We start from the raw sequence: 16,547 nt of genomic DNA, 5'->3' as shown, positions 1-16,547 counted from the left end.
TGGTGACCAACCTATTCACTTTTTTAAAAAAGCATAGTAAGATATGAAAACAATGTTTTAAATTCTATAGGGGAAAGAAATTTCCAGCACACTATAAAAATTGAAAGGGTTTTTTGGGGGGGTTTTTTGGTTTTTTTGGTTGTAAACAGCAAAGAAGCCAAGAAGAATGAGGACTGAGAAAAGACCACCAAGTCTGACAACTCAGAAATCATTGGTAACTTTCAAGAGAACATTTTCAGGTGAATGAGTAAAAATGCAGACTTCCAAAGGTTGAGAAGTAGGAGGAAACAAAGTGGAGACAATGCATATAGCTAACTTTTCCTAGGAGTTTGGTTATAAAAAGGAGGAGGGATAAAGGCTGATAGCTTGAGGAGATGAGAGGATCAAGTGAAAGGTTTTTATGGATGGAGGAAACTTCCTGGGCTGGGCCTGACTCAGGCTGATGGACTGGTAGTTTATATCTAAAACTGGAAGAAAATGAGGCACTTGTAGTTCTTCTAAGAGTTAACAAAAGGAGAATGATTCATTACTTGCTTCATGTGTCCCCAGAGTGGTATCTGAAGAGTAGTTGATATTAGCATTTAGCAGGAAACTCTAGAGTTTGGTACTTAGTATCTGTCTTCAAAGCTATAGCTGTTATACCAGATGGTCAGCTCAAAGACAGCCTTTCTGCTAAAGATATGTATTTTCTGACTTTTTCCAAAGAAATTATTGCTTTCAGTGATCATGCAGGAGAATTTAAGAAACTGAATCATCCAGTGATTGGTACTGCAGTGGACTTCTGCTTCTGTCACTGTGCATGAGTCAACTGACCCAAGAAGCAAGATAGACTAGGAACCTGGAAAACGTTGGTGTCTAACCCAAAACATACTATCGCTCAGAACTATGATGGCTTAAAGGTGGATAAGAAAATGTTATTCTAGCAGCTCTTCATCATTGACAAAAAGGGAATACTTTGCCAGATCACCATGAATGATCACTTCCTGTTGGCTGCTCTATGAATGAGATGCTTCATTTAGTCCAGGTTTTCCAGTTCAAAGAAGTGTAAAGTGTGACAAGCTAGCTTGAATACTGGGAGTGATATAATAAAGCCTGAAATCCAAAGGAGTAAGAACTATTTATTCAAGTAGAAGTGAGCTACTCTCTGCTAGACATTCAAGGGATGCGTATCTAGTTTGCCATCTTGACTTAAATTCTTGTTAGCTTTATTATACTTTAAACTCCAAGGCTTTAGTAGACTAAGCCATATTGTTATGTGGCTTTTGAAGTCCTTTCCTTATGGAGATCATTCCTTCCTCAGGTTAGCAGTCTGATGGATGGGTTAAAGTTGTTGTGTGTCTTTCTTTCTGTCTCCTTCTCTAATGACCAAGTACTATGTCAACAGTATTTTACCAAAGTAAAACACTGGTTCTCAAGCCCACCTGGCCTTTTTATGGCTCTGTTAAACTTGTTCTGAGAAAACCAATCACAAAGTGGTTTACTTACCCATAGGAGAAGGACATTTAGAGTAGGGGAGGAATGTTAGAATATCTGGAATATAGCTTTGATTCAGCAGAATATAATTCTCCAGTGACTGTGTTGGAGATTCTTCTAGTTGGTGGTCAGAAGCATAAAGGGAAGAAGTCTAGCCTTGGCTGTTTTATATCTAAATGACCAGGAACATATGTCAATTGTATGTACTTTAGTTCTCTGAGCCAACTAAATCTTGAGGACAGTTTCAATATCTTTAAAGAAAACCTAGTCTAATTTGCAGGAATGAGTGGACCTTAGGATATTGTTTCCACCACAGAATCAGTAGATTGGGAGAGACTGAAGATTAGAAAGAGAGGGAATATAATTGAGGGAGGGAGGAGTTGGATTTAAGGGCACTTGTTCTCATCATCAGAGACTGGAGAGAAGGAGGAAAGAATGGAGGATAGTGTTAATGGTGTTCTGTGATAAAGAGGAGAGAAGTGAAAGTTCACTGAATATGGTTTTGATCTCAGTAAAGCAAGTGGTGAGGTCCACAGCTAGTAGAATGGGCAGAGGAAAAGGTGAGGGAGGCTTGAGAAGGGAAGGTTTGGAACAGTTTCTATGAGGAATAGGGTAAGGAATCGATTAGATGGAGTTGAAGTATTACCTTGCTTCAGAGAGGACCCAATTCAGAGATTGGATGACAAATTTGTAGTGAGTCAGTCAGTAAAATCAAGTAACTTCCAGCAAGGTGGGGGACAGGAAGTAGCGAGGACAAAGAGAAGCAATTCAAGTAATAGGGGTAATTTTGCCCATCATTGCACTTAATGAGATATGAATCTCCTGTTCCCTTATCTCAGTTCTTGTGTCTCATACAGTGTGAGGATCTCATCAAGCTAAGTGTGATCCCCAAATCTTCTCATCATCATACTCAAAGGCAATTTATTCAACCAGTAGAGTCCCTGCATTAAAATAAACATAGGCAAACATTAGAAGTAGGAATGGCTTAATTTTCCACTACACGCACTATACTCATTCTTTCCTCTGTAGTTTTGATCACACTATTCTTTCCTTCTAAGACACCTTCCCCCTTCTCTGTAACTATCTAGTTAATGTTTAGGTCCTGTCTCCTCTTTGAAGCTTTCACTAAGGATTCCAGTCCACATTGATTTCTTCTAATTTCCTTTGCCTTTATTTATCTGTGTTGCACAATTAGTACCTTTATAAGAATCAATGAATCAGAATTTAACTCTGGAAAGAAATTTAGAGATCATCTAGTCTGTCCCCTTCATTTTACATGTAAGGCAACTGAAGCCAAAAAGGTGAAGTGCCATTCATACCCAAGTTCACAGAACCTAACAACATAAGTCTATTTGCTTGTAGTTAGATGTTCATTCTACAAAACACTGCTTCCATGTTATGTATTGTCTTCATATCTAATTGCCTGTGCCACATAATTAAATGTTTTGTTCTGTACTCATATTACGAATATGGTCTGTTATATTTATGCTTTTCCCTAATATTAAAGCAATCCAGCATTCTTGGTATAAATCCAGTTTGGTCAGCATATGTCTTTGTGATATGTTGTTATAGCTTGTTTGCTCATATTTCACTTAAAATTTTCCCATCAAAGAAGGAATTTGGAAGGGTCCCCTTTTCTGCTTCTGCTAATAGTTTATGTAATATTACAATTAATTGTTTTTTTAATATTAGATAGAACTTGCTTGTAAATCCATTTGGTCCTCAAATTTTTTTCCTTGGGAGTTCATTCATGACATGTTCAATATCTTTTTCTGAGTTTATGTTTAGTTCTCTATTTCTTATTCTGTGGGCATTTCATACTTTTGTAAGTAATTTGTGAGCATTGTTAGCATATAATTGGGCAAAAATAGTTTCTAATACTTTGCTTCATTTCTTACTTTCTATTTAATTTTCTTTTCCCATTTTTATTATTGGTAATTTAGTTTTTCTTTCTTTTTTCTTGATCAAATTGGCAAATTGTTTATTTTATTGTTTGGTTTTTATTTTGATTCTTTAGTTCTTATTTTTATTTATTAATTCAATGGGGATTTTTGCTTTCAGTTCTGTTGATATTTTATTTAATTTTTCAAGAGTTTTCAAGAGCATTTAATTGAGGTTTTAAAAATTTTTTTATTTTCTATTTTCTATTCCCAGTTCATTAATTTGATCTTTTTCACTTTGATCAAAGTATTTATAGATATAAATTTTCCTTTTGGACTGCTTTAGATGCATCTCACAAATTTTAGTATGTTGTGATTTGTTCATTGACCCACCAATTTTTTAGGATAATTTAATGTTTTTTATTTGTAATTCTTTTTCAATAACCTTTTCTTTAATATAATTTTCATTGCACTGTGGTCAGGATGAGTTTATATTTCTACTTTTCTGCATTAGGTCATGAGGTTTTTATGCCCTAAGAGATGGTAAGTTTTTGTAAAGGTGCCTCATACTTCTGAGAGATGTATGTGTTCCCTTCCATTCCCATTCAATAGTCACTCCAATTCCTTATTTTAACTCTTTGTGAATCTTTATATTTCAAATATGTTTCTTGTAAATAACATATTAATGGAGTCTGCTTTCTAATCCATTCTGCTATTCTCTTCTAATTTTATGGTTGAGTTCATTCACATTCATATTTATGATGCTTTATTGTGTATTTCCCTTCATTCTATTTTCTTATACTTTTTCTTCTCTTTGTTCCATGCACCCAAAGCAGAGGGTGGTGAGAAAAGAATGTGTTCAGCAATAGTACACGCTTTAGGGTGCAGACACAGCCCCATCTGTACTAAAAGATTTTGGTACTCTGCTCTGGGGTCAGAGAGAATTAGCTTAGGTTTCCCCCTACTCCTGCTCTATGCTTTATTACACAGCTTCAGGCTCCAAACAAATCTGTTGATCTGGAAGGGCCTGTACTGGACCTTCCTAGCTAGGTCCCCTCCCCGGTGCATGGAGTCTTTTGCCTGTTTTCCTATTCTGAAGGGGGCTTACTGTAGTTTCTCTTTGAATTTTCCAATCATCACTTGGTTGGGTACTTTTCCTCATTCTTTCTTGGAGTAGGTGTGGGAGGAAGTTGAGAGGAAAGTTGAGGAGAAAGTTTTGTTTTACTCCTTCATCTTTATTCCTTTCCCATATTCTTGTACTCAACAATCGCTTCTTATGTCTCTCCAATTATATTGCAACTTGTTTGAGGGTGAGAGCCATCTTGTTTTATGTTTCTGGTGTATCTTTCACCTTATCTAGGCATATAATGGGAGAACCCCAATATAGTATTACTTTTGCTATCAACTACCCTCTGTTATCTCTGTCCCTAGTTTAGTGCTCTTGAGGAGTACAAAAGCATTGCCTGAGTTCTGCATCACACTCTTGCCCCTCCTATATATCACAGTCCTTTCTCCCCTTGTTATTTTCTCAAAGTCTGCAAAATAGGCAGAGAAGCTGCTAATAGTGACCATAGACTTTTACTATAGTATTTCCTAGCTCTTTGATCTTTCTAGTTTCCTATATCAGTACAAACTATAAGTATTAAGCAATTGTCACACAGTACTAGTGTTTAGCTATTCTTTAGCCTGATAAGTTTCTCCTTACTGGCCTTAGGACTCCTCTGATGATGGCTTGCACGAGGAAAAACTTGGAAGTGATCCAGGATCTTGTGGAGCATGGGGCCAATCCAGTCCTGAAGAACAAAGATGGCTGGAACAGCTTTCATATTGCCAGCCGAGAGGGTGACCCTGTGATCCTCCAGTACTTGCTTACTGTTTCCCCAACTGTCTGGCAGACAGAGAGCAAAATCAGAAGAACACCTCTGCATACTGCAGGTATGGACTCTGGGCTGTTCAGAGTACTGGATTTGGACTCAAAAGATATGAGTTCACATCCTAGTGCTGCTACTTACTCCCATATGACCTTGGCCAAATTGCTTATCCTTTTAATTGCTCCTATGTAAAGGGAAGATCAGACCATATTATCCCTAAGGTCTTTTCCATATCTAAGTCTTTAGAGATCTTTAATTCTGGAGCTGCACACATGTTGGATTTGGCCACTTTTTTTGTAGTCTGGATTACATAACATTATTGTAGCGCCATATGCCCAGTGCTAGATAAGATATTGAGATGAGATGTAGTCCCTGCTTTCATGGAGCATAGAACCTAATGTTGGGGAGAGGATATCACACACACACACATAAATAACTATATGGTAAAAAAAGACATTTTCATCCATATCAAATCCACTAATTATATGGGTCCCCTAAAGCTCTGTCCTGGGGACCTCTTCTGTTTTCCCTCTATACTATTTCACTTGATGATATCATCAGCTCTGGTGGGTTCAGTTATCATCTCTATGAAGATGATTCTCAGATAGCCCTAACATCTTTTCCAACCTCCAGTCTCTTATCTCTAACTATGAAATGAGTCCTTTGCAAAACACTTAGTATGATGCCTGGCACATAGTAGATACTATATAAATGCTTATTCCCTTTCCCCTCTACCCCTCACCTCAACATTAGATATCTCAAACTGGATGTCCTGTAGACATCTTAAATTCAACGTATCCAAAACTGATCCCATTGTCTTTCTCCCAAAAACTCCTCTTCCTAACTTCACTGTTACTGTCAAGGATACCATCCAGTCACCAAGGCTCAAAATCCCAGTCATCCTTAACTCCTCATTCTCTCTCACCTCTCCTATTCAATCTGTTGCCAGGTCCTGTTATTTTTGCTTGGTTAGGTCTCTAGTATACAACATTCTTCACACGAGCTATTCTGTCTCCTAATGCTGAAAATGTTCACTGGTTGTCTCCCATGCCTGGACCTCTCTCCATTTTTATCTCTGCCTCTTGGATCTTCTAGTTTTATTCATATCTCAGCTAAAGTCCTGCTTTCTGCAAGAAGTCTTTCCCAGTCCTCCTTAATCTTAGTGCCTTCCCTCTAAGGCTACTCCTAATTTATCTGATATATATCTTGTTGTGCGTAGTTGTTTCTCTGTTGTCTTCCCCATTAGACTGTAGGATCCCTAAAAGCAGGAACTGTTTTTTTTTTCTTCCTTTCTTTGTATCCCCAGAGCTTAACACAGTAACTAACTGACTGACACATAAGCAATACATAAGAAAGGTACAAGCCAATTATTAATATGAGGTCCAAGGTAGAGGATGAGAGGTCAGTTCTCACTGGGGAAAATATTAAAAGGCATAACAGAGATGGTGGTATTTGAGTAGGATTATAAAGGATAGCTATGAATTAGAGCATTCAAGGTACAATATGAGCAGAAGCATAGAAGTGGAGTAGGGCACTTTGTGGTAGACAGTCAAATTTGGCTGTAGCATAGAGTATGAGAAATCATCAAAAAGTTGGATGGTGACAGATTGAGGGGCCTTGAATGACAGGCAAAGAATTTTGAACTTTATTTAGTAACTAGTGGAAATTCATTACAGGGTTTTGAGAACTGAAATAACATAACCAGATCCATGAGTAAGGAAGATGAGTTTACATTTAAATAATTGGAGAAAAATATTCATTGTTCATGGGTAGGTAAAGCCAATATATTTTTAAAAAATGACAGTGTAACTAACTAATCTATTTACTCAAACGCCATCCCAATTAAATTACTAAAAATTATTTTACCGAGTCAGAAAAATAATAACAAAAAACTCATTTGGAAGAACAAAAGGTCAAGAATTTCAAAGAAACTAAGGGGGGAAAAAAGTAAAGGAAGGAGATTCAGCAGTACCAGACCTTAAACTATATTATAAGGTGAGAGCATTGTATAAAATGAATAATTTTGATTATTTTAAATTTTAAAATTCTTGTATAAATAAAACCACTGTAGCCAAGATTAGAAGGAAAGCAAAAAATTGGGAAAGAATTTTCATAGACAATTTCTCAAATAGAACATGATTGTGAAGGAATATTGTTATAATACAAGAAATGATGAGCTGGTTGATGTAGAAAAACATGGAAAGACTTGGACCTATAAAGGAAGATGCTGTCCACCTCCGGAGAGAGAACTGATAAATAGAAATATGCATAGTATACTCTTACATATATGTATATGTAAGTATATATGTATATATGTGTATGTTTATAGATATAGATGTATATATACATATCCAATTGTAGCCTTCTCTAGGGTGGGGGAGGAGGAAGAGAAAAAATTAAAAGTATACAAGAGAGAACAAAAGAAAACCTAGAAAGAAGCACAGAAAAGCTGGGTTACTTTGAAAACAATGTGTAGGATTTATTAATAGGTTTTTGAGAAATGGAATTTTATTATTTTATATTGAATCCTTTCTTATTTTCTGCTGTATACATGGAAATTCTTTTCTCATTTTGTATTTATATTCAAAATGAATTTTTTTTAATTTAAAAAGTTTACATTTAAAAAAAGGAAGATGAATCTGGCAGCATCTGGAAAAATATAGATTATATAGGAAAGGGACTTTTCATTTTTGTCTCTATCCCAAATGCTTAGCATGAAGCTTGAAAAATGATAGGCACTCAATGAATGCTTACTGAATCAAGTGTTATTGATTAGTAATAACAGTATTTCTTGAAGTTATTATAGTAAATGAGATTTTTATTTTTTTATCCTATCACCACCATCATCAAAAAGGCAAAATATAAGATTAGATGACAAAATAGGGAGAAGGGGTATGGAATAAAATCCTGGATTTTGAGTCTGAAGAAATCTTAGTAGTCATTTAATCTAAAATATTCTCTGTACACATAAAAAACTGAAGTTAAAGGAAGAAAAACAGAAAGAAGCTTAAGTTTTTTCAAGGGAAAGAAAAGAAATGAAGGATTTCATGGTATTTTGACATTAAGCTAATTTCTTCCAAATAACATACAAGCCTAGTCAAGTCAAGCCAAGACACCAAGCATTTATTAAGTTCCAGGCATTGTGCTGAGTGCTGGGGCCACAACACAAAACCAGTCCCTGTCCTCAGTGAGCTCACATGCCAGCGAGGGAAAAAGGATTTAAAGTAGGTACAAACAAGACGTAGACAGGATAAACTTGGGGTAACCCCAGAGGGAAGGCACTAGGAAAAGTTACTTACTGAAGCTGGTACTTGAGGAAGCCAGGGAAACCAAGAAACAAACATGAGGAGGAAGAGAGGTCCAGACATGGGAGACAGACAGCAGGCATGCCCAGAACTGGGAGATGGAGTGTTTTCTTCAATGAACAGCCAGGAGACCAGGGTCACTAGACAACAGAGTAAGTGGAGGGGAGTGAGAGAAAAGAAAGGGAGAGGTCATGTTATGAAGGACTTTCAAAGCTAGTGGATTTTATATTTGGTCCTAGAGGTAAGGAGAATCCTGGCATTGTCTGAAAAGGCGGGTGTGATATTGTGATCTTTAGGAAGATCAGTTTGACAACTGAGTGGAGGATGGATTACATCAGGGAAAGACTTGAGGTAGGGAGACCAACCAGCAGGCTATTGAGTCCAGGAAATAGATGATGAGGACCTATACCAGAGTGGTTGCAATGTCAAAAGAGAGAAGGGGATGTATAGGAGAGATATAACCAAAGCAAAAATGACAGGAGTTGGCAACAAATTAACTATAGGGATTGAGACTGAGTAGTCAAGGATAACACCTAGCTTGCAAGCCTAGGTGAATGGGAGAATGGTGGTAACTCTCTACAGTAACAAGGAAGTTAGGAAGAGATTTGAATGTGCCAAGTTTAAAATGTCTATGAGATATTCAGTTAAAGATATCCAATAGGCAGACAGAGATACAAGATTGGAGGTCAGGAGAGGATAGGACTGGTCAGACATATCTGAGAATCATCTATATGGAGATGATAATTTAAATCATAAGAACTGATAAGATCATTAAGTGTAATTGTATATATAGAAAAGGATATAGCATAGACATGCAAATGTGTTATATATATCATGTGCTCATTCAAAAATTTTTTCCATGCTTCTCCATTGTCTACAGCATAAATTCCAAATTTCTTAGCTTGACACTCAAAGACTTTCTTAATCTGGTCCCAGCTTATCTCCCCAATGTTATTTCCCTCTGTTTTCAAATAATAACTACTTTGTTCTAGCCATACAGGTGTCTCCTCCTACACCTTGCTCATTATTGCTTTTATTCCTTTGCTCTTTTCCCCTCTCTGAAGTTAACTGAATTAACTCATATTTCTTCTGTAGCTATCTAAAACTTATCTATCCTGCAAGACCCAGTTTAGTGTTAAGTCTAAGGAATTAACTGTCACTATAATATTGTCTTATCTAATGTTTAATTTTCATTGAATTAAATGATGATGTTAGAGTGTTGTAGGGCCTGTTGAACTGTGGCTGCTGGTTCCTTATAACCTCTTATTATGTGTATAAGAATATATTTTTTTTACCTCTTAGAATTTTGTAATTACAAATGCCACTTACAGTTACACTGAGAAATATAAATTAATCAATATTGTTTACTGTTGAATATATACATGCATATAAACACTTATAAATAGCTATATTAACAAGTAGGGCTTTGAAGGGATCTTTGTGTTTTGAAAATTTGTTTCTAAAGATGGAGAACTAGACATTTTTTCTGATTCCCATGACCTCTCAAACCTCTCCAAAATAGAATTATGCACAAAAGATAAAGCAACTTCAACTATATCCATGGTCTAGAATATCTAGAATCAAAAAGAAATTTTTTTAAAGCGTGAATTGACACTCATTGACCCTGAGCTCACCCAGCACCCCTCTCCACCTCCCATGCTTATGGACAGCAAGGCTACATTAGCAGAACTCACGGGCACAGACCCCATCGCTGGGCTACAGAAATCTGCCCCATTGACCACAGTCCCTCAGGTGCAAAAGCTAGCCAGGGTCCACAACCCTGTATTATCAGTAGCTACAGAGAGCCAGAGCCAGGGTGGACAACTCTGTAGCAACAGTGCTGCAAAGCTCTGAACTGCCAGTCCCGGTCAAAGAACTAAGGAATAGAGGGAGCAAGACAGGACTCCAAAGCAAGGCTGTGTGTGTGTGTGCAGGGGCTGTGCAGCACTCCAGTCCTGAGGCAAAGAGCACAGCATCTATTTGGGGGCAGTTCTGACCACTGGGACAGAACCCTAGGCTGGTGAACTATGAATGACTCATCATGGGAGGAGGCTGAGACACTTTGAGATGCAGCTCCTAGGGAAATTACCATCAGAGGGGATAGTCAGAAAGTGACTGATAGGGAAAAAAAGAGGAAAATAACCCTAAAATTACAAAAAATTCAAGGAAGAAAGCTCAAAGACCTTGAACATAGATAAATCAATAGGAAAATCAGTCACAAAAGAAGAAAATAATAGCCTCAAGATCTAAATGTAAAAAGACAGAAATAGTTAATACATTCTTTATTGACCATAATACAATAAAAATAGAAATTTGTTCAGGGACCACAAACAAAGGATAGAAACCCAAATGGAGACTTAACAATGAAATATTAAATAACGAGTGAGTCAAATAATGAATCGTAGAAACAATAACTATGTGAAAGAAAATGATGATGAAACAACATGCCAGAATTTCTGAGATGCAGATAAAGTAGTCCTCAGGGGAAAATCATATCCTTATAAACTTATATTAACAAAACAGAAAAGGAAAGGATTAATGAACTGAATATGCAATTATAAAAATTAGAAAGTGAAAAAAAATCAACAAGAGAAAAGGGGAGATATTAAAAATTAGAGTGGGAATAGATAAATTAGGGAAAAAAACATAGAAATGATAAATGAAACTGAAAACTGGTTCTTTAAAAAGACCAATAAAATTAATAGCCCCTTATCTATTCTAATTTTTTTTTAAAATACAAGCCCTTTTATTGTGCATCTGAAGTGGTGGCAAGCCTACTGGATTTGAAGTGACGACATGGGCAATCTATTTTTTTTTAGGCTAACCAATGGGGTTAAGTGACTTGCCCAGGCTCACACAGCTAATTAGTCTCAAGTGTCCGAGGCTGGATTTGAACTCAGGTCAGGAGGATTCCAGGTGCTCTATCTATCCACTGCACCACCAAGCTGCCCCTGAAGTGACGACCTGGGAACAAAGTCTTGATTCTACTGTTTACTACTGGTTTGACCTTAAATAAGTCACTTCCCCTGGGTGGGCCTGTAAGATAATGCTAATTAATCTGTGTTTCTTCTAGATCTAAATCTTATCTTCCATAACAGAAAAAACTTAAAACTTAAAGATGAAATCTAAACATGAATTTTAAAAAAAATCTCCCCATATTTCATATCTGCAAACTTGGAACCATAAAATTTCAGAGATGTAAAAGGCAGAGATCTTGTAGTCAAGAGGTTCTTGACCTGTTGTCCATGAACTTTTTGATTTATTTTTGACATTTTAATAACTGGATTTTAATGTTGTTGGTTCCTTTTACAATACGATGTATGTTATTTTATGCATTTAAAAACATTATTCTGAGAAATCTATTCCGATTTTTTAAAAAAAGAGCAGAAAATCCAAATCAATAAAATAGTAACTGACCAAGGTGAAATCACAACAAAACCAGAAAAAATGAAAAGAATAATCAGTATATATCATGCACAGTCACATGCTAACAAAATTGAGAACATAAAAGAAACAGAGCAGTGGATAGAGCACCAGCCCTGAAGTCAGGAGGACCTGAGTTCAAATCTGGCCTCAGATACTTGACACTTACTAGCTATGTGACCCTGGGCAAGTCACTTAACCCCAGTGCCTAGCAAAAATAAAAGAAATGGAGGAATATCTTCAAAAACATAAAATGCCCAAATTATCAGAAGACTACAGAGAGATATCAGAAAATGAAATAGATTTAGCAATAAAGGAGTGACCAAATTTAAAAACTCCTGGTCCTAATGGATTCACAGGATTATATTATTAAACGTTTAAAGAACAGTTAGTACCCATAGTTTGAAATTATTATCAAAAATTGGGAAAGAAAGCCCTCTATCTGAATCCATATATGGGACAAATATATTTTTTAATTTTATGGAATAAAACAAGCATTTCCATAACAGTACAATAAAAAAAGATGATTGTATGAAACTGCAAATTATTGTGCAAACCTTGCTATTCCTTTCAAATATACAAAAAAATTATCATATAAATTTATTTTTTGTCTTTTCTTCTTTCTTCTGCCTCCCACCCTAGACATGGCTACCATTAGATACGGATATAAATACATATATATATATATATATGTAAAATTATTCTATACTTCTATTTATCAGTTCTTTTTCTGGATGCAGATAGCATCTTTCTTCATATGTTCTTTATATAGTTAATTTGGGTATTTATAATAGACAAAATAACATTCACTCAAAGTCGTTCTTAAAACAGTATTGCTGTTACTATATACGATGTTCTCTTGGTTCTGCTCATTTCACTCTTCATTATTTCGTACAAGTTTTTCCATGTTTTTCTAAAATCATTGAGCTTATCATTTTTTATAGCACAGTAATATTCCATTACAATCATACACCACAACTTGTTCAGCCATTCCCCAATTGATGGGCATCCCTGTAATTTCCAGTTCTTTGCCACCACAAAGAGAGCTGCTGTAAGCATTCTAGAACATATAGGTTCTTTTCCTTTTTCTCCAATCATCTTTGGAAATAGACCAAATAGTGGTACTGCTGGGTCAAAGGGTATAGGTAGTTAAATAACTCTTTGGGCATAATTCCAGATTGCTCTCCAAAATGGTTGGATCAGTTCACAATTCCACCAACAATGAATTAGTATAACAAATATAATCTTAATACCTAAATCAGAGAAAAATGAAACAGAAAGAAAACTATAGATGAGTATCATTAATAAATATTCATTCAAAATTTTAAACAAAATCCTGTCAAACAGACTATAGAAATTTATCCAATAAATCATTCATTATGCCCAAGTGGGCCTAATGCCGGGGATGCAAAGATGTTTAAACACTAAGAAAACAATCAACACAATATCTTATTAAAAACCTAACCATCCAAAGCCACATTATCATCTCAATAGATGCAAAAAAACCTTTGACAAAGTACACTCTTTTATGCTTAAAAAACCCTATAAAGTATAGGTATAGGGCAACCTTTTAAAAAGTATAATAAAAAGCAATTAAAACCAAAAGGAAGCATCGTATGTAATGGAGATCCACTAGAACCTTTTCTGAAAAATGCTGGATTGAAGCAAGGATGCAAGGACGCCCACTCTCTCTCATATTATTTGATATAGTTATGGAAATGCTAGCAGTAAAGAAATTAAGGCACCAAAGGGAAGATAAAACTATCTCTGCTGATGACATAATGATTTACTTGGAAAATCCTAGGGAATCAGTAAAGATACTAATTGGGATAATAGCTTCAGCAGAGCTGCAGGCTATAAAATAACTCCTCAAAAATCAACAGCATTTCTAATATAACAATAACAAAATCCAAAAAGCAGTAATAGAAAAGGAAATCCCATTCCAGATGACTAAAAATGCATAAAATATCAGAGGATCAATGTCGCAAAGCATACAAAACACTTGTATAAATTCAATTACAAAAGTTCCTTTTTTTTTTCCTTCAAAGTGTTCTTTAAAGAATTAAATAGCTGGAGGAATATTCAGTGCTCATGGCTTGGCCATGCATGCCATAATGAAAATGATAATCCTACCAAAATTAGTTTACCCTTTTAAAGCTAAACCAATCAAATTACCAAGGGGATATTTTGTAGACCTTGATAAAATATTAATAAAATTCATTTGGAAAAACAAAATATCTAGAATATGAAGGGAAATGATTAAAAGAAGTAGGGATGAAGGAGCACTAGTACTTCTAAACCTCAAAATATATTATAAAGCAGCAGTCATCAAAACCATCTGGTATTGGCTAAAGAATAGAGAGATAGATAAATGGAACAGCCTAGACAAGAAAGATTCAGAAACAATAGAAATCAATAACCTAGTGTTTGATAAAGTAGAATACATAAGTTACTTAGGGAAAAATTCCCTATTTGATAAAAACTACTCAGAAGACTGGAAAATAGTCTGGCAAAAATTAAGCTTAGACCAACACCTTATATACCACACTCGACAATGGATAATCTAAATGGATATTATTGTTGTTCATTCATTTCAGTTGTGCCCAACTCTTTATGACCCCATTTGGGATTTTCTTGGCAAAGATACTGGAGTGGTTTATCATTTCCTTCTCCAGCTCATTTTACAGGTGATGAAACTGAGGTAAACAGGGTGAAGTTACTTGTCCAGGGTCATACAGCTAGTAAGTATCTGAGGCCAGATTTGAACTCAGGTCTTTCTGACTCCAGGTCTGACACTCTATCCGCTGTACCACCTACCTGCTCTTGTCTAAATGGATATATTCCCTTAATATTAAAGACCATACTTTTAAAAAATTTGAAGAAAAGCAGATCATATATTCTTAAAGCTATATAGGAGATGTCTTCTTAAGTAAACATGAGATAGAAGTAATTATGAAACATAAAATAGATAACTTTGATTGCCTGAAATTGAAAAGCTTTTGCACAGACAACATTAATGCATCTAGGTAAGAAGAGAAGTGATCAAAGGGGAAAAATATTGTATCAAATTTTTCCAAAGGTTTTGGTATGCAAGATATATAAATAATTAACATTTATAAGACTAATACCCATTCTCCAGTCGATTAATGGTTAAAGAATATGAACCAACAGTTTGCAAAAGAAGAACTACAAAGTATTCACAACCACATTTTAAAGTGCTCCAGATCACTAATATTAAGAGAAATGCAAATCAAAACAACCCTGACGTTTTTCTTCGCACCCTGAAAAATTGACAAAAATGACCCCAAAATGCTAGCAGTGAATGTTGGAAGGGCTGTCAAAGGATAGACACATAATACTTTGTTGGTGGAGCTTTCCAGTCATTGGAAAGCAATTTGGAATTATGTAAATAAAGTGACTAAATTGTACATACTCTTTGAACCAGATATTGGACATATCTCTAAGAAAGCCTCTCCAAATTAATATGTGCTCCAAATTAATTATGGCAACATTTATTGTGATATTTAAGAATTGGAAACAAAGTGATGTCCATTGATTGGAGGATGGCTAAACAAAGTGTACTACATGAATGTAATATAATATTACTGTATTGTACAGTACTGTAGTGTAAGAAATTGTGTGTGTGATTGATACCAAGAAGCATGGAAAGATCTAGGTTAACTGATGCAGAGTAAACAGAGACAAGAAAACAGTGTGAACAATGACTACAACCAAAAATTCAAAAGTAAATATAAGAAAAGTATAAAGATTCAAATGAAGAAAAATTAGAAGACACCTTCAATCTACCCCTTCATAGAGGTGGGAGGTCTACAAGTATTACACATTGCACATATTCTTGTAGTTTTTCAATGTATCAATCAGTTATGCTGATATTTTTTCTCTCTAGAAAAATATTATGTTATATAGCATGGCTCTCTGGGAGCAGGAGAGAAATGGAAACTTGGGATAACCATAGTGATATAGTAAACAGAAAATAACAATACAAACATTTTTTAAAAGAAAATTCATTTTCCTTTCTTTGTGGATTCTGAGTTAGCTTTCATATTTAGAATCACAAGATTTTTTTTTTTTGGTCGAGGCAGTTGAGGTTAAGTGACTTGCCTGGGGTCACACAGCTAGTAAGTGTCAAGTGTCTGGTCTGAGACCAAATTTGAACTCATGTCCTCCTGACTCCACTTGCACCTTATCCACTGGACCACCTAGCTGCTCCTAAGAATTTTTTTTAAATTATTTAAGCACCTCTATAAACTCTTTGATTCCTTACTTGTGAGAGTAACCCAAGGCATTGTTCTGGTAGTCCCTCTGAACTCCCTGGGAACTTCTGTCATGTATCCTGTAAGTACTCATTATTCTTTGCTTTTTGCTTTTATTCTCAAAACTAACCAAGGTTTTCCTCTCTTTTCCCAATAATAACCCCATAGATAAATTATCTATATGGGCTTAAAATCACCATAGCATCAGGCATCATAGGAAAAAAAAGCCTTCCTTGTCGCTGTTGTTGGCTAACCTTGGGGACATTTCACTACCTTACTCTCATCCACCTCTCCCAGTTCCCAGGATCAAAGATCCCAAAA

General features: G+C 35.6%; 1 protein-coding gene across 2 annotated transcripts in view; it reads left to right on the top strand.

Annotated features, from left to right (window-relative positions):
• ANKRD16 (ankyrin repeat domain 16) overlaps positions 1–16,547 on the top strand; it is a 37,608-nt gene that overhangs the window by 3,233 nt on the left and 17,828 nt on the right. For both annotated transcript variants that reach the window (XM_020973732.2, XM_020973731.2), the window contains exon 2: positions 5,068–5,288. In XM_020973732.2, coding sequence (XP_020829391.1) covers positions 5,068–5,288 — 221 coding nt within the window. The remainder of the gene's footprint in view (positions 1–5,067; positions 5,289–16,547) is intronic.

This window comes from Phascolarctos cinereus, unplaced genomic scaffold (genome assembly GCF_003287225.1).
Source record: "Phascolarctos cinereus isolate Bilbo 61053 unplaced genomic scaffold, phaCin_HiC Scaffold_1;HRSCAF=81, whole genome shotgun sequence".
Taxonomy (NCBI): Eukaryota; Metazoa; Chordata; class Mammalia; order Diprotodontia; family Phascolarctidae; genus Phascolarctos; species Phascolarctos cinereus.
The sequence above is the reverse complement of the archived record's forward strand: the minus strand, read 5'-3'. Positions and strand labels throughout refer to the sequence as shown.